Source organism: Ambystoma mexicanum, chromosome 6q, assembly GCF_040938575.1.
Source record: "Ambystoma mexicanum isolate Mex_15411 chromosome 6q, UKY_AmexF1_1, whole genome shotgun sequence".
NCBI lineage: Eukaryota > Metazoa > Chordata > Amphibia > Caudata > Ambystomatidae > Ambystoma > Ambystoma mexicanum.
In genome coordinates, this window is record NC_090937.1 from 130723560 (window position 1) to 130750563 (window position 27004).

At 43.7% G+C, this 27004-nt stretch overlaps 1 protein-coding gene across 2 annotated transcripts in view; it reads right to left on the reverse strand.

Annotated features, from left to right (window-relative positions):
* Positions 1–27004, reverse strand: part of GRID2 (glutamate ionotropic receptor delta type subunit 2) — a 2892146-nt gene that overhangs the window by 1169216 nt on the left and 1695926 nt on the right. For both annotated transcript variants that reach the window (XM_069630564.1, XM_069630565.1), the window contains exon 7: positions 14045–14206. In XM_069630564.1, coding sequence (XP_069486665.1) covers positions 14045–14206 — 162 coding nt within the window. The remainder of the gene's footprint in view (positions 1–14044; positions 14207–27004) is intronic.

Genomic DNA, 27004 nt, shown 5'->3' on the forward strand with positions numbered 1-27004 from the left:
AAAAGTCACGAGATGAGGATGACGAAGACAATAGTATGTATGTACAGAAACGGTTCCTTCTGTGTCGTAGATCGGCACCTGAGGAAGTACGAATTTGTACCAAAGATGCAATTCGATGGATCTCGGATTCATCGATTCCGCCATATGAAGTATATGACATGTATAGTCAGTATACAGTAGAAATGCAAAGAAAGGTAATTCAGGTAATGGTACAGTACCTGCAAGAAGAATATGTAAGAAAAAAGGTTAGTTGCCCCATAGAGTTGTTGGGGATTTGTAAAAGGGCTTTTTCGCCCGACACTTCTTCTGGCTGCCTTAGCGCTCGACCTGGCTCTGTTGCTTAGTAAGCGGCCGGAGGTACCTATATCTCAGTTGCCTACGAGAGAGGTTCCTCCGACCTTCGTCCTAAAGGTTGAGATTCCCGCTAACGCTGGGACTGGTGCACCCACTGTGGATATCCCTGCGCATTAAGTATCGCAATTCGTTGACGTCCCGTTTTCACGACAGGAAGTGAACACTATTAGACAATCAGTTCCCGATATCAGGAAAAACCCGACAGGGTTTTACAAAGAGAGAGAGTCCGTCTTGCAGTCCTCTGTTTTCACCTTAAGTGATATTGACTTGTTATTCCCTGTACTCCTACCCGTAGATGTATGGAAGCAGGTTCGGACAATAGACGATGTGCCAGGGTTGGGAGATACGTGGGCTAATATGATTAGGGTTGATGGGGAAACACCAGCAGGTGAGAAACCACCTCAGGTAATACTTACTTTGCCTGATAGAATTGTCGCAAAATTAAAAACTATAATTCCAGAGAAAAGAATTATTTGGGACAAGCTTACGGCCTGTGTTCAAGGGAAAACTGAAGGCGCCACCGAATTCTGTAACAGATTCGAGCAGGTATTTTCTGACTTCAGTGGGCAGGACTTGGGTACAGAGTCTGGGAAAAGGTTGTTTGTGGACACATTTGTACGTGGATTGTTGCCCGACATCCAGTCACAGATTATGTCCTCTGAGAGCGCTTGGCAGGCAAAATCTCAATCTGAGGTTTTGCACATGGCTCAGTATTATGAGAACCGTGTTAATAATGAGAAGGAGAAAATAGAAAAGAGGAAAGGAGATTTGAAAACCAAAGTATTATTACAACAAATTGTTAGAAACCCCAGAGGAGGCACGACACAGACCAGAGGTCAGTATCTCCCAAAAGGAAATGCTCCTTTGGGTTCTGTGAATATTAATCAATGTGCTTATTGCCGCCAGAAAGGTCATTGGCGAGCACAGTGCCCCGTCCTTCGACAAAGGTCAAACAGTGCGTTTGGGAGTATGGGTAGACAACCATGGGCCGCCCTGGAGCAGGGGGCCCTGATAGGGGTCAGTTTTTGCAAGATCCTCAGCAACCTTTTTCACAGGAAAATCAGACCTCGAGTGTGGACTCGAGGAACATATTTGATCACCCTTCTGCTGCCTATCTTTCTGAAGAGCTCCCTTCCGACGATACTCTATTTCATTAGGACTGCCCGAAGCAGGGTTTGGAACCTTCACCTATTCCCGTTAATCAAAGATGCCCCTACGTTGAATTATTAGTAGGGAATAGGAAACACCAGTTTTTGATAGACACTGGAGCACAGAAGTGCTCCATTGATCATTCTCGGGTTCCAAACATTCCACTGTCAGGGCAAACGAAAGTTTCCGTAGGGTTTTCTGGTATACCAATTGTCTGTCCGGTTTCTTCACCGGTGTCTGTTTCTTTGGGTCCCTTTACGGACCATTGCCTTTTTCTTTTCACTTCGAACTGTGGAGAGAATTTTCTGGGGTTGAATTTGTTAAAGAAATTGAATGCAGTAATTCATTGTTCCTCTGATGGAGTACGGCTGACGGTTTCACCACAGCAACTTCCTAATTCTCAGTTTCTGATTCGACCTTTGCCTCCTGAGTTTAGCATTGTCCCGGAATGTTTATGGGCGGTTGACGACAATGATGTCGGGGTACTACAGATTGAGCCTGTTAAAATAGTTTTGAAATATGGAGTTAAACTACCACGCATTCCGCAGTATAAAATATCAGTTGAGGGCGAGCGTGCTTTGAAATGCATTGTCTCAGATTTTGTGCATCGTGGGGTGATCGAGGAGATTACAGGTAGTTTGTGTAACAGTCCGATCTTGCCTCTATATAAGAAAGGCGACAATGCAATCCCATACCGGTTCATAATTGATCTTCGTGCTATTAACAGAGTTGTCGCCCCACAATTTCATATCGTGCCTGATGTAATGACGATATTGACAATCATCCCTGCTACGGCTACGCACTTCAGCGTTGTGGATTTAAAAAATGCTTTCTTTAGCATTCCGATACATAAGGAAAGTAGATATTTGTTTGCGTTCACCTTGGGAGGACGTTCATTTACATTTACTAGGGCACCTCAAGGGTATACTGAAAGTCCAAGCATTTATAGTAGAGCTTTGAAAGAGCAGCTCGACACCCTTGAATTGCCACCTACTTGTACACTGCTTCAATATGTCGATGATTTGCTTTTAGCTGCAGACTCTTAAAGTGCTTGTAAAGAAGGCACTGTACTGTTGCTTGTTCATCTAGCTAAAAATGGTCATAAAGCTTCGCTTAAAAAATTTCAATATTGTTGTCAGGAGGTCGCCTATTTAGGCTACCTCCTGTCAAAGGAGGGGAGAAGATTGACACCTGAAAGAATAAAACACATTTCTGGCATGTCTGTTCCAAATACACAGAAGGAAGTCAGAGCCTTAATAGGTATGGCTTCTTACTGTAGGTTGTGGATCCCGAACTTTTCACTAGTGATAAAACCGATGTTGGCTTTGACGAAGAAGGGCATTTCTCTGCCACTGCCATGGAAATCGGAACATCAACGATCATTTGAGCTTCTCAAAATCGCGTTATGCTCTGCACGGTTCTGGGTACTCCAAATTATGACAAGGCCTTTGTGTTGTTTGCACATGAATGTGATGGATGTGCTTTGGCTGTGTTAACACAGGAACACGGAGGGAAGAATAGGCCGTGCGGCTACTACTCCTCCGCCCTTGATCCTGTCGCATGCGCTTTGCCAAGATGTTTGCGAGCTGTGGTTGCTGCTGCCGCGTCTGTAAAACAGAGTGAGGGAATGGTCTTAGGCCATGATTTGATTTTGATGGTACCTCACTCTGTAGATATCCTATTGAACAAAACCCAAACGCAACACCTCACCTCTGCACGGCAAACAAGGTATGAATTAATTCTGTTTTCCCCTCACATTCAAATTAAGAGGTGTTGTGTTCTTAATCCGGCTGAACTCTTACCTTTCCCGCAAAGCACTGTTTGCGGTGGCGAAGAATTACATGACTGCCTTTATACCACTGAACAAGAAACAAAGGGCAGGATAGATCTTATAGATACTCCTTTGGACAATGCAGAAGGGGAGCTGTTTTGTGATGGCTCCTGCTTCAACTTTTCAGATGGTACATCTACAGCTGCTTACGCAGTTACTACGCTGAGTAAAGTTGTTGAAACTAAGAGAATTTCGTATAACTCCACGCAGGCCGCAGAGATTATAGCATTGACCCGAGCTTGTGAACTCTCCGAAGGGCGTATAGTAAATATATATACTGATAGCCAGTACGCCTTTGGGGTGGCTCACAACTTTGGGAGGCTCTGGTCAGAAAGAGGGTTCCTGACCTCACATGGGACCAAGATTCAGCATGGCCCCTTGATAGTGCAATTGCTCTCGGCACTCTCGCTCCTTAGGCAGTTAGCGATCATGAAATGTGCAGCACATCGTAAGGTCATAGATGATGTGGGAAAAGGGAACGCTTTTGCGGACCTGATAGCCAGGCAAACGGCCACAGACCTTAGCACGGACATGTATGCTCTAAGGGAAATTAAAGATGCTTATGTAATGGATGAAGGTATTGGGTCTGTGCGAGATATTCAAACTGATGCCACAATAGAAGAATCTAAAAGGTGGGCCGAAGGAATGGGGAAACTAGATGATGATGGGTGTTGGGTGGATACATATGAAGGAAAATGGTTGCTCCCTGATTCATATGTGCTGGCAATGGTCACGATGGCACACGGTCCTACACATGTGTGTGCTCAGCAGATCACGAAAATGTTAGAACAAGTCTGGGTGAATAACAACATTCCGGAGACTGCAAGACGTCGTGTCCGGAACTGTATGATCTGCTTGCAGCACAATGTGGCAAAGGAGACAGTAACTCCAAGGGGAATCTTTGGGCCCCCTTCTTTTCCCTTAGAGGTCATTCACTTTGATTTTATTGAGATGGAACGGTGTAACAATCTAAAATATGTTCTTGTAATTATTTGTGCTTTTAGTAAATGGGTCGAGGTGGAAAATGTATTGCTTGTAGACTACTGTAACCAGTTAACTAAAAACCTGTATTTCATTTATCACCAGGTCTATTCAGCTTTACCTGTACGTTTTACGGGCCCAGGACACGATATTCAGCCTGGAAGTTGGGTCCTAGTGAAGGCCTACAAAAGGTCTTCCTGTCTCGCTCCTCGTTGGAAGGGACCCTACCAGGTGCTGTTGGTCACCCGGACAGCAGTGCGGGTGGCGGGGAAGAAACACTGGATCCACGCGACGCATGTCAAGAAACTTCCTCACCCGATGCCAAACGTTACAGAAGAAGCAGAACCCCTCGCTGATGCTACAGTCTCTGATCTTGGAGTAGCAAACAGTGCGTCAGAGAATTTCTCTGAGCCCGTGGAGCTTGGGGAACAGTCCATTTTGTCTCCGCACTCTCTAGAAAAATCACTTCCGGAAAACACTGTTTCAAGTTCTGCGACTTCCGTCGCCTCTGATACATCGCTTCCCTCAGGAAGTGACGACACCTTCTTTTCGGATCAACAGTTTTGGGTACCACCAGGTACAACCTTCGACGAAGAAAATAGAACCACGGCACGGGTCTTTCCGTGCATTTGGAAAAGAGAAGTGGTTGAAAGTTTTCCTTTTGTATAAGAAAGTTTCTGTTGAACAAAAGGGAAAAAAAGGGATTCTGCTGGCTAGGGTTGGGAAGGACTAAGAAATCGCGCGACCGTAGCGTCGCCAGGAACGAACATTGGGGTCGTCGATTGAGGAACTACAAGCCTGCCACCTCCACTGCTGCTCCCCGCACTGGACTTGTGAATAGGAGGGTGACCAACTTGGACAATGAACAATGTGCCTGGGCCCCGAAAACGTATTGCTGTGTTTTGATAATGATAATTGGTATTTTTACAATTACTGCTGTAGGACTTTGGTACTTTGAAGAAATGTATTCTCTAAAACCTCTACTACCAATCGAAATTGTACCAACTGCTTTGACTCCCTCTGTACACCTTCACACTCTGTCCCCTAGAGACTCCCAACATAGACAAAAGTATCATAATAACACTTTAATGATAGTAATGAATGCAACGCATGCCATTTTTGATAAGAGTAATTGTTGGATTTGCACTCATTTACCGCAACATGGGAACAATGGGCTAGGATGGTATATTCACCCTTTACCTTTAACGACTGCTTGCTATTCCTCTCTTAGAGCACTATTCTTTGGCCGTTGGAATGATAGCATCTCAGGGAACTTTGATGGAACTAATTTGAATGATTTCGAGAAACGTGAATTGACTCCCCTGGGATGCTCGCTTTTTGCAAATAGAAGTAAACCTAACGTCGCTTCTATTAGGCCGTCTGATAAACTATCTCTTCCCTTTCAAACTCCAATTTCCTTTAAAATGGCTCCGATAGGCAATAAGGATGCCGTGCCTCCTTCCTACTCTATAAATCATAGCCCTGATTCAGTCCCCTTTTGTGTACAAAGAAATGGCACTCGGCCAATGGGAGATTTTGAAGGTTGTGTGAACATTGTAAATTTGACTGGAGAAAACAGGCCTCTGTATGTAGGGGGGCCTGTTTATTTTGTTTGTGGTAGTTTAGCATTTCCCTGGTTGCCCAAGGATTGGCAGGGAACCTGTTATTTAGGAATCCTGTTACCCGGGGTATTTGTAGCTAGTACATTGGAGGTTTCTAAGGCTCGCCCACGGCGGGACAAGAACGGAGATACCCCTGGGCAAGTATTGGGAGATATAGCAAAATCAGTTGTGCCCTTTTGGGGACAGATAACAAACTCAGAGAACATTAGGGGATTAGCAAGGGTACTGGAGAGAACGATCAACCGTACTCTACAATATGACACTAGAACAAAAAGCAATAAGATTGGTAGCACTTCAAAATCGGATGGCATTAGTTGTCATTCTGGCAGAACGAGGTGGAGTATGCAAATTGGTGGGGTCCGCTTGCTGTGTTTTCGTACCAGATTCTTCGCCGACAATTTTTAAAGCAATACAGAACTTACATCTCCTTAGTTCTGAAGTACATATCCCTGTAGGAGATTGGAATCTTAGCACCTGGTTTTGGGATTCTTTACGATCTTGGGGCTGGAAGGTGCTTTCTGTCATTCTGGTTATATTGGGGATCCTGCTATTCCTTTGTTGCTGTTTTCAATGTCTTCCGAGTATATGTGGAATGCTAGGGGGATGTAGTGCCCAAGCAGTGAGCACAATAGGGCATAGAATATATGCCCCAGATACAGCATCTAAAGAGTTTTTGTTACAAGAGGTTCTGTTGAACGACCTAATGGCTATAGATATTACAGACAATGATTCGGGATGTATGGATGACAATGCATGGAGTTATTTGCAAAAGTATTAGAAATGATATTAGCACTTGGCATAGGCCAAAAGGAGTGTCTGTTGGAATTGAAATAATATTATGCCTCCTATCGCAGTAAATTGAATGTGTATTGGCCTACGCCAAGTTGTCTAAAATATCATGTGAATAGACTCCGCGGCAAGGTCTTGACCTTAACGAAAAGTAATGTAAGTAGCCATCTTGGATTTAGCCACCATATTAGGTCCTCTTGTAAATGTGGAAGTCACCCTGAACATCAAAATGGAGGCTGATTGATATTCTGAGCGAGATTCTGGCCGTTGTGACCTCCGCACACACGAATAATTATATGCCTGCAGGCCACTTGTCGGGGTCGCGAACTGAGACCTTGTCCTATTGCTGACCTATGTGTAAATGAACAACTGTATCAGCGAAACTGATCAAAACGCATAAATTATAGGATTGACCTGGCAAGGAACTCTAGGCCTGATCCCAAGAATGGTTAACCCGCGAGAGGGTTGGCCAAAGGCTGGACAAAACATATAAAAGACCCAAATATTCCAATGTACGGTCTCTCTACTAATGCATCGAACCTTCGTTGAAGTTCGTTACGTTACTCTGAGAGCCGAATAGCTATCCGTTTGTCAATTGACTTTGGTAACTGTTGTAGCTTTTAAATAAAGCACTTGTATGTTCTTTGTAACCTGTGTTGGTGTGTTTCCTTTGGGCTTCCCAGCCTCATAGCAATTTTTATGTTTCCACAAAGTGTAGTCACAGATTGCTCCTGGCACTTATTGAATTCCTTGTCAATCACTCTGCATTTGGTATTGATGTCTAGTTGCAAGTCGAAATTGTCACTAATGCACTTTGCATGCACAAATATCTTTTTTTCTGCATCAGTCTCTCAATCTACTACTAAAAAAGTTATGCAATTCTTTAACCAGCCACACGAAGAATACGAGACTAAGGGACCGATTAATGGATTTTTTTGCAATGTTCAACGGGACCTTGCACTGCTGAAAAGTGACTTTGCACTGCCCACACAAACCCTGATTCATCAAACTGTGCAAAATGCATTTTTGCAGTGCAAAGTCAGTTCATTGTTTACTACAAAAATGACTTTGCTCTGCAAACATACACTTTGCACAGTTCCATGAATCAGGGTTTGAGTCGGCAGTGCAAAGTCAGTTTTCTGCAGTAAAAGTCACTTTGCACCGTGCAAAGAATTCCATGAATCAGACACTAAGTATGCCTACACTTAGCCGGGGCGCATCTTGGCGTTGGTTACAGAAGCATGTTGGTTACAGATAGTTTCTTATGTTCCTTATGGTTACAGTCTTTGCAGAGGATTTCCAGTGGATGTCTTAGGATACCTGGTCTTACAGGGGAAAAGGGATACAAGATAACCCACTGGGATACACATCCACGAGAGGTTATACAGTTAAGCGGTTGTACTTCTACCTTTAATTATTTATTTTTATTTATTTATTCTGTTCTATCTTCTGTTCCGCACTTTCCACTTTCCCCTGCATGCACTTTACCCCTTTTCCCCTTCCCATGCACTTGCACATTCTCGATGTCACTGGGCCAAGTAAGATCGTTGTTGTTGTTCTCCCCTGTTCCCCTCCCTTTGCCTGTTCATGCTCTGAAACACTTGTGTACGAGCGCAATATAAATAAAATATCATTTAATTTCAGTTTATTTCATTTAGTTAGTTCCCTTAATTGAAATGCCAAGTTTTGAGTTCTTTCTGGAAGAAGCAGATGGATGCATCTGATCTCAACGCTAGAGGTAAGGTGTTCCAGTGTTAAGCTGCGATTACTGGGAAGCTGCTGCCACCGGCTATTTGTCGCTTGAAGCATGGGATGTTCAGGGAGACGAGTCAGCAGCTCTAGTGGGCCGGGTGGATTGGGTCTTGGTGACTTGGTTGGACAGATAACTGGGGGGGCTCTTTGATAGGCATTTGTGTTTAAGAGAGAGGATTTTAAATGTGATGTGCTCCCTTATCGGAAGCCTCTAACCAGATTTGTTTTATTCATGCATATCAAATGACTTCTCAACACCTTTTGTTATTCTCTGCCTAAGCATGAAGGCCGATTATCAAACAGGTGTTTAAACGTCTTTTATTTATGTATTTATTTATTTATTTGTATAGCGCCGACCGCCCGCAGGCATCGGGGCGCTCACATAGAGTCAAGGACAAGACTCCGAGAGAGCCTAGTAGGTGCAACAGGACAGATACGAAGATACTGGAGACCTAATTAAGTGGTTCTAGGTCTAGAGTTACCTAAATAGCTCAGTTTTAAGCTTTTTACAGAAAGCCGTAAGGTTTGAGCTATTGACTGCCTGACCACAATGTGCGCATCAAATCTGCTTCTTCTACATGGACGCCGGGAGAGCGCGATCTGAAGAAGGCAAGGCTAGCTGCACCAGGTAATGGCCAACCGCTTCATGAGAAGTGTAATGTCCATGACTCCTCATTGGTGTTCTTAATCAGAATGTTGCAGATAGTCTATGATGTTGTTGGTTTTTTGGAAAAGATGAGGAGTTGGAATAGAAATAGTGGAATCATCTCCACAAGGGACTCAGTTAAAATCTTATTAGAAGAATTCGGATTAACTTTTCTGGTACCTTCATTTTTGCTTAGCATGTACCCCACATTTTAAGGCAAAACATAGCCCAACTTTCCTAAGTAGGTCAAACGTATATTTCACGTTATTCCCAATCCAAGATCATGCTGTTTATTTGATGTGTACGGTAATTTCATGGGTATTGCCATAGACCCAGAGGTCCACCACTAAGTCATTTAGAGCTGCATTTCGTCCAGACTGTGTGTGGTTGTTGATGAGGCCTATCGCGCTCCAGACATTATCTGTCAGTGATCATTCACATGCTGGGAAAAACATAGGTCATGCATTTTAATGAAATACATTAAACACAGTATCGATGCACAGTCCAAATGGCCCGATTGCGTTGTATCTTCTTGTTTCCATATTGCGATACACAAACGAAGGCGTAGCTCAAGCACAAACCGATCATACGCACCCCTCTGCCCCGCTGAGCCCTGATACATCGCGTACATGGCACACTGACTTGCATTGGCTGTCGCTTTGTGGAAGAGGGAAATGGGAAAGGAAGTTCAATAGCTTCCTGAGAACACAACCCACGTTCTGTGGCGTAAAATGTCAAAGCTCTGCTCTGCCTATTAATTATTCTTTTTAAATGTCAAGTAAAAAAGGAGCCGGGCGGATTTCATGGAACTTGCATTTTGACATGCAAAGGTGCAGTATGTTGGCTAAAGGGTGCCTTTTTAACCTTGAATGTGAATCTAGGTCTTCTTCATAGGGTTTTCAGAAGTGTATTGTATTTGTAGCTTAAGTTTGGTGACAGGCAATATATAGGGGCGTGGCTTTGGCTTTGGTGTGTTCCAGTTATGGATGGGTTCAGAAAGCCTAAAAATGGGCAGGAAATAATAGTGAGCTGATCAATAAGTCAACATTCAGAACCAAAATGCAACCAAACAGCAAAGCATGCCCTGCACAGTTCAACTATGTCCTGCTTTGACCAAACCACGGATGCTCCTGGGTGCCTAATCTGTTCAAAGGCTTAAGGATATTTACAGATATGGTTCAGATTCCAACTTAAACACTGAGGGTAGCCTAGCCATGTCAAGGCCAGACTATATGTGTTATAAATCCAACATGAAATGCTTTATTGCGTGGTCCTGGATCACCTCCTTTCTGCATCTTAGTGTTTGCCCATACTTGTTTCCCCACGTAAAATGGCAAAGCTCGAGGTGTTAAATGAGGTGTTAATTCCAAGCTTTTCCATCCATCCATCTTTGCCCACTAAGGAGGGCCAAACTGTCGGCTGCTCCGCCGAACTGTGAATGTTACACTGTGTAATGGGGTAGGAGTTGGTTCTTGGCTGCCGATGGCTGACTACAGCTACCAGAATGTCCTGTAAGAAGAATCTGTATTACCCTGCCTCCTGAGGAGTGCAGGAGGAACACAAGAGCCTAGAGCAGAAAATGACCTGCACTCTACGACCAGAGCACCATCTTCAAACACACCTCCCGCAACCCCTGACCCCCAATTGCAAAGCCCCCCCAGGGACAATGTGAGATTAAGGAAAGGTAGTAGAATAAGGTATTTCACTAACAACCAGACATGGTGCAGCACCAGGACTCCTAGGTTTCATTGTCTTCTAGAGCTGCACTAATCTATACATAGCTTTATCAACCCAAACAGGTGGTTCTCCATCACACAATGCACCCACATCAATACTGGCCCTCATTACAAAATCATCAGCATGGGGTATTCTAACAGGCTTGTGCTTGCAGCATTGGAGTGTATGTTCAGCAAACACGACCAATGCTATGCTGGGTTTACAAACGCAAGAAAACCATTCTACTCAAAATGGCGCCGGAAAAATCGGCCATTTCAGTGAACAAGCAACAATTGCCAAATCGCCAGCCAGCAGCCATCCCCGAAAGTTCTACTTCGGGTTACATCCACTTAGCAATGCATTGTGGGTTTAAAAATAAAACCAGTGGCTCTGAACTGGTGATGATTTCCAGGGATGGTTACTGGTGATGCCGCGGGATGTGCAGCTTGTTGGGTGAAATGGCATGTTCTAATCTTGCATTTCTGGTTAGAGGATTTGACAGGCTTCATCATGCCTGCTAGACATGCCCCAGAGCTCCAGTCACGAGGATGTCAGGCTCCACCCTGGAGAGCTGTGTGTATTGTGTAAGCAAAGCTATCTATAAATCAGTAGTGCTCTATGAGACACGTGTGGTTTTCTTCTGCAGACTACATGCTGCTGCTGAGGGAGTTTGTGGCGGGCACAGCAGCTGGTTTGGAGCTTACGTGGCGTGTGTTGGTTATAGATTGCTGGTTTGGTGCCAAGGATAGCACAGTGTGTTGAAGTGATCCTTCAATGTGCGGTTTTCCTTTGGGTGGGAGTGGTATTTTTGGAATTAGTTTGGGGTATATCAGATATATAATGAATTTGCAAAGGGGGGTGGGGGGGGGCACATATTGGATGCTGTAAAGTATTAGCAGTTAAAAGTATGTTCAAGATGTGACCAGTTACACTGGAATCCTGTGACAACATGCTGCCTACTGGCGTGTGCTTCTTTAAGGCCATACATCCCAGTTAACTGATTGTCTTTGCATCGGGAATAACGACTCTAGTTTTGCTGATATAAAGTCAGGCATTCACTTAAATCCTTGAGACCTTGACTATCAAGTCCTCTACTATCATGTGTCTGTGTCTTGGTACATATTTCCGTGCAGAATAGTGGCATCAGTAGTTCACACACATAAGAGCACTTTCGAATCTTACTCATACAGGAAGGGAACATATACACTGCTGCCTATTATGTGAAAGATAGGTTTGGGTGTTTCTAGGAGTACATAACTATTAACCAATATACCCATTGTAAGAACTACCGTCTTGTGGTGTTCTTCTTTTGGAGTTTTGAGCAATTTCCATTAAAAGCAGAACAACAGCTTTAAAGAACGTTCTACTCTTGGATGGCAATGTATTTATTTAATTTTGCCTGGCCCCTTTTAAAAAGCAAAACCAACTCCCCATGTGTAATGGAGCATAACGTCTGCACGTGGTCCGTTTCTCTCTCTGCCTCCTTGCTATGACATCACTCGATGTACTTGTCACTTCATCAGATGTTGCTAACGCACGTGTAATACGGCTATGATTTCCAATAGAGGTTTACAAACATGCGCTTGGCTGCTGGATAGAATCCTTTTCAAAAATGGTTTTGAGCATGTAAACCGAAGCTTAGCCACACACCCAGCCTGGTGCTTGAACGGGGAAAAGGAGCAAGAGGGTGTGTGACTCTTCTACAGTAAAGCCATCACAAAAGAGACGGGTTCCAGCCAATGCCATCAAAGGGGTACACCTGGCTCCACTGTGGCATGTTTTGGCAAGCAAGAATGTCGGTGAGGACATAGGGGGCAGGGGATGTGAAGAGAGAAAATGCCATTTGGCGGGAAAAAAAGAAAACGGGGGTTACTGGTCCACAGGATACAAAGAAGGGAAAGGGAAGAAAACAAGACACGTGACAGGCACCGCTGGAGTGTTATCAACTGGTTATTATTGATGGTTGCAGGTGCAAAATGGTGCGAGTGCATGGGCATCTTATTCCAGTGAATAGCAAAAGCCTTATACTCATGCACAATCCAAAACGAATGGCTTTGTCAATGCTTGTTTTAATAGGACTCCATTGAAGGACACTCGTAGTGCTTAGAAATCGAGTGGCTGAAACCAGACCTGGTTAAGACAGTTTTATTACACCAGTAGCATGTTTACAATTCCAAATAAGCCATTAACTCTAAGAACGCTGTTTTGAAAAGAACTGGCAGGAACTTCAAGTGCAACATGTGATGGTAAGGATTGAGTAAAGAGGGCACCAAGAGTTCCCATGCAGAGGTATTTTGTGCGGGAAGGGACAGTAATTGGGTGGGAATGGCCATAGGGATTAGCATGGCCCTTGGCAATCAAAGTACCCAAACAACACCTACAAGCTTTGTCTGCTTCTTCAAATGCCATTTACAGCTATCTCTACTCTAATGCAATAGTTTTAGCTTAAAGCTGGCGCTAAAGCACCACCTAGTTGCCACACTAAAAATGATCACAGGAATGTCCTCCTTGAATAGGTACTAATGAAAATGCAGGGCCAAGAGAATCTTACACAATGCTGGGAACATCTCATGGCCCAGGTGCTGACGGTTCTATATTATTTGCTGGCAGCGATTTCACTGAATCCTGGGTCAAAAGTTTTTTTGGTTTTACCACAGAAAAATACAGGAGGAGATCCCCCACCCTCTGCACAAGCCACCATGCACGCCCATCTTTCTAAATACCTAACCCCAACCCCCTTCTTTTTTTTCCGGTAAAATGTGGTAAAATAAATGCAGTGAAACGGGAATCAGTGAAACTGGCCTGCGAGCAAAATGGAAATTTCCGGCGAGACACACGCCATTGAAGGGGCAGCAGTGTAGCGTGAACATAATAAGAGACATGGGTCATGAGGCGTTGAGGGTTGGGTGGGTGTCTGGAATGCAAGCAGTGTGCCAGGCAAGGGTTTATGGAAGTCCAACGTTCATAGTGAGTTTCAGTGCTTGAGATGAAATACCAGTAAATAAGAGCTGTGGTAAAATGACCCAGGACCTGCTAAAGTGGGCTTTAGGTTCTGCTGCCAATGAGAAGAACATTTCCGATTACAGTGCGTGAAAATGGAGAATATATTGCATACTCAAAATAAATGCCTGTCACGCAAAGTATTGTCCTCTATTGAGTATAAAAGAGCATTACATGCACTGTCCAACAATGTAAGTACTGCACCTTCTTGACAGTATCCAGCATGGATCTGCCGCCTTGCCAGGGCTTGGAGTTCTTGCGGATGCAGGTCAGGCTGGCCATGCTGTGCCACTTCCGGTCCTCGAGCTTCTTGTGGAATGCATTGGCCAGCAGAAGCACAGTGTCGTACAGGTAGAGGTTTGACACCTGCAAAAGATTATAAGTGGCCAATTAGCGGACGAGGAACACAAACAGTGATATATCAATGTGTTATTAATAGAGTTTTTACATGGGATAACCTCCTCTCTAGGGGGGGTATCAATTGTAGTTGGCGTTTTGCTTTACAATGTCATGATAGAGGACGAGGAGTCTCCCCGAGACAAAGGCATATCTAAAATGTGGCATTGTGACGGTCTCTTAGGGCAGGGATGTCATTTTACCAACATGTCATGGGTAGAGGAAGTGACATCACTTGCATGATGAAATCACAGGAAGTCTCCTTACATGTCCTTTCACCATGATGACATGATAGGAAGTGATATGATCTTAGAACCCCAGTCACATCACACATTGTGAATTTATTAACAATATTAAGTGTAAGATTAATATAATACTAATTACTACTCAAGGCTATTTGTATTTCCAACCATATATTAACTATAGTGCTTGTCCAATATGTCATGGGTGTCAAACAGCAGAACTATCACAGAGCAGTAGCAGTTCTCTCTCATGCCAGTACAGCCACATATGGTCAGTTACTGCCATCTCAGGGCAGTTGGCATTTCACTGGCCAGGCATATTCATAATATGACACTACTTGGGTATATTATATGTTCTGGCATGTTCCCTGAAGGGGTGTCATTTTATGTCAGGTAAATCATCATATGTTGTCTTTTGTGATCACATGCAAGCTGAAGACTCAGAAGCCTCAGAAGCCCAAGTGCTGTTAGTGCAATCCAAGTGCATTCTCAATGGCTTAAGTGCTACTATTGTAGGCAATGTAACGCCTGATGTGCCAAGTATAAGGCCCCTATGTAATACACAGCCTCACTTGCCCAGGTGTTTCCATCACATGTTAAGTGCAGGCACATTCACCCAGGCATACTCCTGGGCAACTGGGTCGTCCATGGCCCCACTGCCCCTCGCTCACATATTGAAGACAAATGGCCTTGTCACAGCGGGCCCAGAATTGCTAAAGGCAGGCAGGTGAGGGGTGTGGAGTTTAGGTGCCAGGAGGGCTCATTTAAGGTTTAATGGTTCAGCTCTTTGGTTGAAAGACTGAACTGGAGCACTTTTAGGTGAGCTTCTTTTGAGAAGTTAATGAAAATAGCACACTAAGAGGAAAAGTGGTTTGCCCAGTATCAATTTGCTCAAGTAGAAAGTCATGATTTGGGAGCAGCTGTCCTTGTTTCAGGGTCTCCAATTTACCATTTTGATCACATCTTTTGCATTCCTAGCTTTACATCAACACACCTGTATTTCTGAATTGTTTCCCTGCATGATCAGAATAAGTTGCTTGTGTTTAATAAAGCAGATTTTCAAAGTGCCATATCACATTCTAAATCAAACTAAAATTATTATTTTTTAAAACATAGTCAACGCGTGTTCGGTAAAGGAAGCATGATTTAATATGTGTTTGTACAGTTCTTGCTAACTTAACCATTTTCTTTTTTTTTAGCATCGCAAATAATAAATATTAATGGTAACCAAAATATTGTAGCCAATATCAGCATTGTAAGGAAGTGCGCCTGGGTCGGCCCTTGAAATTGAAAGCTGTGACGGCCATAAAATGAACTTCTTTCCCAAGCAACAAGCTCGCGACTTAATGAACTTGTTCCATCTCTTTCTGCATACTGTATAAAAAGTGTAAAACGTGTTTGATTGTAAGTCCATGCTAATATAGCCAGCACATGTAAGAGATAACCAAGCCACGCTTAAGCAAACTGCAAACACAGAAGAAGGACCTAAGTTGAAATTACACGAACAGATAAAGAATGCTAAACAACATCGATTATTAAGATTCCATTGCCAGTGCTACTATGGAAACTGTTCACTCTTCTTATTCTAAGGCGTGCACCTGATAGGCTTGCAGAAGTCTCAGATGATGCCCGCTTCCACTGAACAAGCAGTTCTAATTTTTAAACGATAATTGTGATTGCACACATTAATAAAACTGTCAAAACCAAATGTATTTTTCTCAGGCAACTAGTTTTTTTTTTTTTCACAGAGCGATTTATCATTTTACAGGTGTCCGATGGACAAATGGGCCAGGGATCACAAGGGAAGTGCCAGGGGGAGACCATATGACCACAGACGAGCCCATGAGTATCATGGGATGAGTAACTGCCCAGTCTATGATTTTATTCATAGCAATTGGCCCTGTCAGACTGTTAAATACACATGGCCCATGGGCACATCTAGGATAGAGGTGGGCACGGTTGGGGACTAAAAGAGAAGTGGGGGGGTATGCCCCTCTGTCACTTTAGGCTGAACAATGTAGCATGTCTGAACTCACACAATCAGTGTGTAGTTTTGCACACAGTCAACCAAGCCATACTAGTGTGGGATGTGCTAGAGTTTGCAATGAACATGGGCATCTGCCATGCATTTTGGGCGTAGCACCACTGGCACAAATTATTCAATTAAGGGTATCTCAAAGCAGCAGTATGTTCTGTCGCTCCCTTCTGCCTAATTACTCATTGTCAATAGGGTACCCCAGGACCGGGCTTGCTGTTGGTACTCCTTTGAGGCCCATGTGACCTACTGGCTGAAAGATGCACAAGGTTGTACTCTGATTATTTTTTTATTGCCATGACAACAATGCAATTGTAAACTCATTGTAGGCTCGGACTGACCTATAGGGCAATAGGATGATACCCGAAGGGCTGCTCCAAACAATGTGGGCTAATGTTACTAATGCAATACTATTTAAAATGTAACCTTGTATGCACATTTCCTATGCAATATTTCCCAGGTAGTACTGAAACAGTGTGTTTTGAGTAGTCGTGACATGGGATTTTCCCAATGTGATTTGGTGCCCGGGCTGAATTTTTGTCCCCGTGTGACCTTGTCCAAGTGTGTTTGCAGGGCAACAAAACAAGTGGGTCTTGCTTTGCTCTGCAATGATAGGGCTGGAGGCATATTCTGCACCGTGATACATATCACCCTGCTATGAGGGGCGAATTTAACAGATCACGTGACAGCCCTAATGAGAAACGAGATGACAATTCCTGATCCACAATTACATTCTAAAATAACATGTTAAAAGCAGACTAAGTTCATTAATTGTTCGGCAATTTAATCTATCACACCACATGCTCCCTTCACAACTGTTTCTCTCAACAACATTGCTTTAAAGAATTAGTATCGATTTCTGAAGGAGCATATCAGGGTCACGTGCTTTTGGGAATGTATAGAGCAAGGACAGCAATGTTAAATGACATGTCCAAACTCAAGATGTTATGTAAAGGTCAACTATGCTGTGAACTTGTGACAAGACATCAAGCAAAAAAAAGGATGCCCAGTATATGGTGTAGCCCATCGCTTCAAAATAAACAACACTTCTGAGAAGTGGGGAGGAAAAACAAGCCATCTCTATGGCCGAAAATATAAAGGCCAGGAAGGCACAATCTATCCAAGCCTTTTTAGTAGCCTCTAGTCCATTTGCAACTCTACCTCGGGAGGATAGCTCAGGGGCAACGTGCTCGCCTTGGAAGCAAGACGACACAGAACACCACAGGTTTGATCTCCGGGTCCGCAATTAGAAACCTCTGAGTATTATGCGCTTTATAAATAACCTATCATATCATATCATACCTGAAACTTTTGCAGCAGCTCGACAGAGTCAAGATGGTCCTCATAGCCTTTGTTTAATGGTGCAAGTCATTCTTCAAAGCCGCTCGCGGCTCAAATGGATTCGAGCACCATTGCGCGCTGCTCCGTTTATGGAGGCCTCCAAGAGCTTGACTCTCTCCAGGTGCAGGTGGCAATGGTCCTAATGGTAGTGGCTCCAGTGATGGATGGGTGGCTCAAAGGTGCCCGTTCATGATTCAGTGTGTTACAGCTTCTGGTGTAATTTGAGGAACCTCACTCAGGCTGTGAAAGTGCTGATTTTAAAGGCTGATTCCCGCCCATGTGTCTCTGTTATACAATCCCATGTTAAAAGATAATGGTGTCATTCATGCAAGAATATCTTACTTGTCTACATTTCAAAATGAAGTCAGGCTTGATGTTATCTGTCACTTTTACGTAGGAACTGACGTGTTTTGAACAAGAGGGACCAAGGCCAAATGATAAAAAGACATGGTACAGGCTTCTGAAATATGTTGTTCTTCTTCTACTGTTTTAATAAAAGTGCTAACAAGTTGCTATGTGCAATGCAATGACAATACCGGCAAAGTGGCCTCGCGCTCTTTTGTGTTGAAAAACAATGTAGCAAAAAGACAGTGCTAGAAGATAGTCTTACTGCTTAGAAATAAATAGATGCATTTTCTAAGTGCACCACGCTATTGTGGTTCCAGTGAACAAAATGGGCCTCATTAGGACCCTGGCGGTAGCCGTGCCCTTATTTAGGGCACAGCTGCTGCCGGTAATTAATTTATACCGGGTCCATGGAATGGGCAATTACTGGGTCATGCCGACCTTGGCGGACCCGGTAATTGCCCTTCCTTTTCTTGGACCCGGTAAAAATGAATGCCCATTCCCATTTGATCCCCATAGGGCTCAATGGGAATGGGGATGATGCTAACAACTGGCCCGTTAATAATGTTGTTAGCATCCTGGTCTCCTCGCGAGACCCGCTAAGGACACCAGGTTTTACCAGGCGTGCTTACCGGGTCCCGCGAGGAGACCTCATAATAGGGTGGTACGGGGTTAAGGTCACCAGCACCTTTACCGGCGCCATTTACCCCTTACCGCCCACCTCGTAATGAGGCCCAATAACTCGATTCAGACATTTTCTGTATATTTCAAATTGTGCTTGGGAATAGAAGACAGACAAAGTCAATAGTTGGGATGCACATCAGTGAAATGTATCTCTATCAAAGTTAACAGGAATGTTATGTATGTGGCTACAGTCTGATGTGGCATGTTTTGGAGTTTAGAACTGTTCCTATTATAGATAGTAGGTGCAATGTATGAAAGGTCTTAACTATTTAATGCTGCGAGTTGGTCTGGGATGTACACGGTTCATGGCTTGACTGGCTTCCATGGACAGCTCAATGTAGAGAAGCATAGCTCGAAACACAGGTAATGAGCAAGTCAGTTTGTATCACCAGCTTCATAGAAGTTCAATATCAGCTTGATCAACTCAACGTGGCTCAGATCTGTAAATGCCAAATTATGCACCCAGCATTGCCACAGAGGGAGAACCTTTAGGACTGCTACATACCATTGATCCTTTCACCAGGCCCCTTGAAGAAACATTATGCTTGCCCTGCTTTTTCCAATTCTGGGAATCTGGAAAACACTCTAGAGATGGTTGCCGGGTCTTGCCCACAGTCCTGGGAAGAGCTACCTATGTAGGAGCAGTTCAGTTGATCATCTTTCCTTCCGGCAATCACTTCACTTGTTCCCAGAGGTGGAAGTGGTGAGAGCTATACGTTTTCCTGGAAACCTCTTCTTCAACCTATTGAAGAGACTTTGATCAGCTCTAGCTCCACACGAGTTCAATCTGATTTCCTGTTCTGTCCATGGATGACTGCAGAAGAGGTTTATCCTCTAACTGGGGTTATTCACCACCGATATAAACACAATCCCTAGCAGGGGATTGGTCATCTTTCAAGCCTTCTTTTGAAGGCCAATCAATGTGTCTGTTACAGATTACCCCTCCTTTGCAGTGTCATACTCGCAGACCTTGATTTGCAGGAAGTTGGGAGGGTGGGGGTGGCATTAATAAGGAAGTGATGTAGAATAAGGACATAGAAAGCTATGTTCTTCTTCCTGTACTTTTTTGTGTTCAAGACTGCCCTGCAACTTTCCCATGTCTGTCCGAGATCAAAGGCTAGTCGTGATATGTTTCCCCTTGTCAGTATTTCTCCTTTGTCCTTCAGCTTCCCTTCAAGATCCTATTCCCAGCCCCACTCCCTAAGGAAGCCAGTCCCTAACTGGGAGAGGTGTCAACTTCCACACTAAGACTACCAAAGATCTCCTGGATATATCCGGGCTCAAATGTTAGTGGGTGCAGTTTCAAAGTGACAGCAGACATCTCTTTTATCTTTAGGCAACCTTGGACAGCCAGAGATGGGAGATAACAGTACGTCAGCAAATTCTATGTTGGCTATGTTATCCCTTCATTAATCACTTTGGGCCTCATCACGAGTTGGCGGTAACGCTGGTGCTAATAGCGCTGGCGTTATTAGCGCTACCGCCAACCCACCGTCGCTATTAGCGCCGGATCCTGGGTTTGGCGGAACGGTGTTGCCCATTCCCTATTGAGCCCATTCGAGAATTCCCCATTCCCCATTGGGCTCGATGGGGAAATTTAGCACTTTTACCACTGGCGGTTTTCCCGCCGGTGGTAAACGCGCCGAAAATCGGCACATTTTCGGTGGATTTCCCCCAGCTCAGAGCTGGGGGCAAATCAGCCAAAGCCATGATTTGGCGGACCCTTAAATGCGGCAGTAACAGTGCTACCACCGCATTTAAGGGGCTACTGCCAAACTCGTGATAGGCCCTTTATCTTTTAATAAGATACTTTTTTATCTTTTCTTTAGCTCTGTCCCTAGTTTAAGAGGAACTGTATCACCATCACCATATTCATGAAGTTACCAATTACAAATTGAAGCCTGCTTGTTTGTTTTCATATCAACTACTGTTTTTTTTTTTTCTTTTCAAAAGTGTAGTGCACATTTTAGAAAACCTTCCTTTGCAGACAATGCATTGTTTGATATGGTCAGGAATGCCCCTTCGATGTGCAAACTGTTAGCCTTTTTTTAGCAGGTTTTCCTATGAAAAATGGGTTTCCAATTTGAAGATAACATTTATCTCTAGTCGCATTGTAGTTAAAATGAATTTAGTTTCACCATACTGTTTGTAATTCTACACCATACTTTCCCTCATTGTATAATCCTTGATTGGTGAGGTTACATGTGCCAATAGACGTCTAAATAGTGTTAAGAGGTTCCCTTAGGGCTAATTGCACTTTTAAAAGTTAGCCAATATCAGAAACTGTTCTCCAGTCTCTGTGCACATTAACTTCTCTGCATACTTGCATGATGTGTACTCCAAATGGCTGCCAGCATGCCCCATAATTATGCAGAGCAGAATGTATATATGGGGTGTCGCTAATGGGGATGGTGGTATGTTCAATTATACACCCGATCGGCGACAGGCACATCTGGGTAGAACCTACTGAACTCATTTTTAAAGCAAAGGGCACTGTCTGAGAGGGAAACTGTTTAGCAGATCTAATTTCCAAGGCAGAATCCATCGGAAATCAGAATTCTCAATAATCCTGGTCGATTTATCTGAGCAGATAAAGAGCAGCCACATGCTGAATTGAACTGTGCACATTTTTGGGTGGCTATTTATCAGGGTAGGTAGGGTGAGAGGTGATCTCATTCATTCACAAATTAGGTCTGCAGGGAGAGTAATCAAACATGCTTTGAGGGTGTGCCTTTGATGAGTGAAATTGATGAGCAGTGTCCAGGTGTGTTTGTGTGAGTGTGGTTTTCAATAGAAGAAATATTTGAATTCAGGTAAACACAGTGGTGAGCTATGTGGTAATGAAGCTGAAGGTTTAAAGGGGTCATATTGAGGTGTTGTCATCCAAGATGAATTGGCTTTAGGGTGTCTATGCCTGATGACAGCGTTGACAGCCCATCCATTAGGGGGTGAGTTAGCTGATTGATTGTGGATGTACAAGGTGGATGTGTAGATGTTTGAGAGTGTATTGGTGGGGTGTAGGTAGTAGCTGTGAGTGCTATTCCAGGCATGAAGATCAGATGTCAGGTGATGGTGGGTAGATGAAGTGAGGGGTTGCTAAATGGTTTTGGAAGAGAATTGTAATTGCTTTAGATATGGTGCATTGTGATGTTATATATAGGGCTTGTAGGTGAAATGATTGATGGGAGTGAGGGGCTGAGGCTGTTAATCGAGATGAGGTAGGGAGGTGCAAATGATGAGATTATGTGGCTTGTGGAAAGAGAGAGATAGTTGTGGTGTGGTATTGTGTTTGTACGATTACAGGTACACTAGGTAAATAGGAAATGTGTACTGGGGAATGTGAATTTCTGGTCTAGGAGGGACATACTGGTAGCAGAAGAGTAGATGTCAGTGATCACAAGATGGACTTGTTGAGGGCTGAGTTTGAATGGGGATGGTCCAAAGCTGTACACACTTATATTATGCAGTTGATGGTGTAATGCAGTAGAGGATGACAGTGTTTTTGGATTATGCACCTGGTGTTTGTATGTGGATGGCCAGTAAATGTATATTTATATGTTAAACACCAACCAAATCAATGTCTCACTCTATGTCTACCCACAGGGAATCCATTTATACCACCTAGGAGCAACGCCACAACTCCTTTGTTACTTTTGAGGTTGATAAAGACGCCTTCAATTTAGGATTCCTTCTCTACTTGCACGTATACCCGAAGTGAAAATTCTACTAATCCGTAGGTTGCAGCAGTCATGAACTTTCTCAATACATTTTGTAGAGAATATTGAAATTAGCACCATAGACCAGCAATCTTAGCTAAAACAAACATTCTGAGCTAATGATGGTGGAAGAAGAGGAAACCGAACGTGCAAAGGTACAAGGCGATGATGTGCAATATGGCTGAGGATGTGACGTATGCCAAACCTGACTGGTGCTCTGGAGCTGACGAAGTCTCAAGAAGTGGCCAATCCCCACCGAGCCCGATACGAGACATGGAATAGCAAGTACTCTACTTCCCTTCACATTGCGTTCTTTCTTGAGGTGGAGCAAAACACAAAAGAACCATTACATCTCTGCTTGTGTTCCACTACTCAGAATAAACTATTGTTTGATAAAGAGAAACAATTTCACTGAGCTTGGTGTCTTGGCACTGATGAAGATTATAATTCACATCGAAACGGCGATGAAGAAGAGCATGAGTAAAGGGTGAATAGCACACCAATCCAATTGCAATTATTTGTGCAAAAAGCAACCACCAGATTTTGAATATTGGTGAGTGGTTCTGAAGGGCAGAGCCTCGGTAGGTAAGAGATGAGTGTTCTGCCCAGATGTACACCTCTTGAACTGTGTTGCAAAAGGTGGAAATTCATTGTAAGACATCCACGTGATTGGGTTAATGGTGTGATGAGGGTAACCCTTACCGAACACTCAAATGTACCACTACAATGTAGTGATCATATTTCAGTAGTCCATGGTCAGGGACTGTCTTTAATCCCCTTTCTAAGTAGGATGTAAGAAGACAGCAACTTTCAGTTAAACAATAATAATAATAATAATAATAATAATAATAATAATAATAATAATAATAATAATAATAATAATAATAGTATTAATATATATATATATAATATGTATAATATTTATTATAATAATAATAATAATAATAATAATAATAATAATAATAATAATAATAATAATAATAATAAATCTTATATACACCGCTATCAGTAGGATTCAAGTTTCAGAGAAATTGTCCAATAATGTTACTTATTTTTGTGATTGTTACATATCAGCTTGTTTGATTGGGTAATGAAGCTGGGCTTGGCTGGGAAAAGTGCATCCTTTACTGACTTGTGTACAGCATAAGCAATGCCACGTACTGAGAGGATTTGTCAGCCTGTTTGGTGGGAATCCAGCATTGCTTTTCACTACCATGCATACATAAGTTAGCCAAATGTTGAGGTGGTTTGGGGGCCAGTTGGTAGGGTATCCAATTTAGCTTGTCTAGTCATTATTAAGCCACCTGCACAAATGAACATGTTCCCAACAAGAACGTGTGAAGTGTAAGGTTGTGCAAGAGCATGAATGAACACTGTTTTCCCAAATGCAGACTAGACTAACAGAGGAGGCAGGTATTAGTTTATCTTCAGCCTTGTAGCACCTGATGTTTGAGATATTGACTGCTCAATGGAGAAGGTAGGTTAGTGTAACTGAAAGTAACCTAAGTTGTACAGCGTTACTGTTGCTAATGGACTCTTGGACCTTTTCAGGTTAAGGCAAACATCCACCAAATAACACCACATTATGGGCCTCATTCATGGAATTTTTTGCTGGGATAATCTGAACTTTGTGGGCTATTCTGCACGCAAAGCCCCGTTTGTCCATTCATGGAATCGACTGCACTGGACTTTTCTGGGACTTGTGTGGACTTCATGCAGGTCTGGCACGCCTCTGCGAGCAGTCAAGCGCCTTGCACGAGACTCCTTTCAGATTGTCAGTTGGACCTATGCAGACTCTGAAATAGAGGGCGGAGCATACAAAATGAGGAAGAACAAGGTAAAATGTTGGCGCGTCGAGGGGTGACATACAGTGAGGGGATTGCACGCCCCCAACTGCACACAACCAAGCGTATTCATGAAACTGACCGCACAATATATGGCCAGGGGATTCTGCAGACAAAGCCCTGGATCAATCCACCACGGGAAAGCAGGCATAAAACCAAAAAATCGTAAAGGACTCACTGTGCAAAGATAGCTTCTGATCGGGAATTTAGGTGCATGTATGCAGGGTAGCGGGTGTAGGCGCAGTTTGCAGGGCTTCACACGCAGATTGACCATGAAATTACTCGAGTTATGGAACATGGTGCGTATTTTGTCGGGGTGCTGTGAGCAGTTATGGGGGACCCAGCGCAATGTCGCCTTGGTTGTGGAGACCCACGCAGGATTACCAGGGTGAAAGAGGTGGCTACATTTGCTTTGTGGGGGTGTGTGTCAGGGGGCATTCTGGCCACAACTTGCACATAGGGTTACTTTGCGTGAATAATTCTATGAATATGCATATCGTGTACAGGTGCCTGAAGCATGAGGGGGCACGCAAAGTCCTTTGCGCTGTGCACACTGTACAGGTTGTATGCACACTCTTCTATGAATCGGGCCCTATATCTCCCACATCAAGAAAATCACATTGTCACAAACCTATGGCCACCTGTTTATAAGTCAAGAGTCACAATTCCAGAATTGTGCGCAAAGTTGATGAGGTTTCCATAACAACAGCAGGCAGCACTTTCCAGACCCACATTCAAAGTATTCTGTTCCTTCAGCCAAGGAAGTTTAAAATGCAGTTTTCTCCTTCATGTTGGAGCAAACTGCAAGGTGAGTTTCTTTTTAGGAATCATTTCACACTGCACCCCCTGATGAAGAGGCCGGTGGGACTTTGTAAGCTAATGCTTTGCTCCATTTCTGCAGGTCAGTTTCAGTTAGTCCAATGAAAGGAATCAACACCTGCATCTCCTGTGATGTTAAAGGTGTACTAACGCGGCGTTGAACTTTTTTTCTTTGCACTTCAATGCCTAGGGGAGCAAAGACTATTGATACGGATAATGGTAAAGTGCTAAAGTGCATAAGTGCCTTAGACATGCATCATCATGTAATCATTGAGTATGTTTCTGGCTCTGTGCTTTTCTGGAAGGTAAACATTCTGAGTGTCTCTGTGTCGCATTTGGTTCCTGCTGCTGTCAATTTAAGATAAACTCTCGCAGTGGAGACTTGACAGAACAGTGTCTACTGTGCCTGCTTTGCCTGTGGTGCATGCCCGTTTTGATGAAGAATTGTAATCATTGTTATCACGTATACTAGCATGATCTTTATTGCTGTCCTTTCTTCGTTGTATGAAGTATATCGGGGCATTTGGAGTTGACTTTGACATATGTCTGCCACAATTAATGTCAGATGTTTAAATGATATGATATGATATGGGATTTATTACGCGCCTATACACAAGTGTTGCAAGGCGCGACAAGGCAAGGGAGGGGGACTGAGGGGAGGACAGACAACGATCATACGAGGCCAGGTGTCATTCAGATGGCGCAAGTGCATGGGATGGGTGAAAGGGAAAAGTGCGGGGGGGGGAGAAGGAACTGTGCAGTACATGGGAATAGAATAATAACAATAAGAAAAAGTTGTTAGCAGAGGGCAAGTGCAGATGTAAGTGCAGACATCAGGTGTCAAGTGCTGGTAGTGGGACTGAAGGGGTACAGAACAGTCCCCAAGTGCGGGGGGATGTCAGGCAGGCAGTGCATGTGTGTGTGCCCAGGATCAGAGGGTGGCCAGGTAACCAGAGCACATTACGTTTCAGCCAGGATGTCAGCAAATACAACTTCATACCAGAGTCCTCTTGCCTCTAAGTGCTGTAACAATAGCTACCCATTTTTTTCATAATACTCAGTTTATCAACCTGAGAAGGATGAAAGGCTAGGTCAGTTCTGCCAGGTTTCTCAGAGGCCAGTGGTTAACCTGTGAGCTATCCAACTATCTTTGCCAGTTTGTTCTTAATCACCTTGAGTCTGTCCCCAGAACCACTCTACCCCAGAACCCAAAACTATACTATTTCAAAAGTAAGCGACAGTGGCCAAGGACTCGATACATAACACAGACAGCCAACCCCTCACCCCCTTCCCCCTCCACCCACATATGAATAAGAGACATCAAACAAACTAATGAGAGCCAATTAGTACTGTACATAAAGATCAGGCAGTGAAGTCATGGCTGTCCGGGCATTTTCCATAACACAATACTAAAGCAATAATACATTATGAGCGTAGTTCATCGGCAGATATGCTAATTAATTATGGCTATATACAGCTGGGCTCCAGTCAAGCAATATTAGCACAGAGGTCGGCAGCCATTAAGCAGATATTTAGCCCCTCAGCAATTGCTCAGCTCAGCAAGTATGGCATGATCCCTCACCGACAATACAATATTAAGTGTTTTCCCGTTAATTCATGCTTCTGGAAACCCCTTTTTTCCCTTTACCGGGAGCTGCATAAATCACAGGCCGCTGCAGGAAAGGCCGCAGCCTCGCAGATGCCTCTCCATATTTATGGCTCTGCAAAGTAACTATAATAGG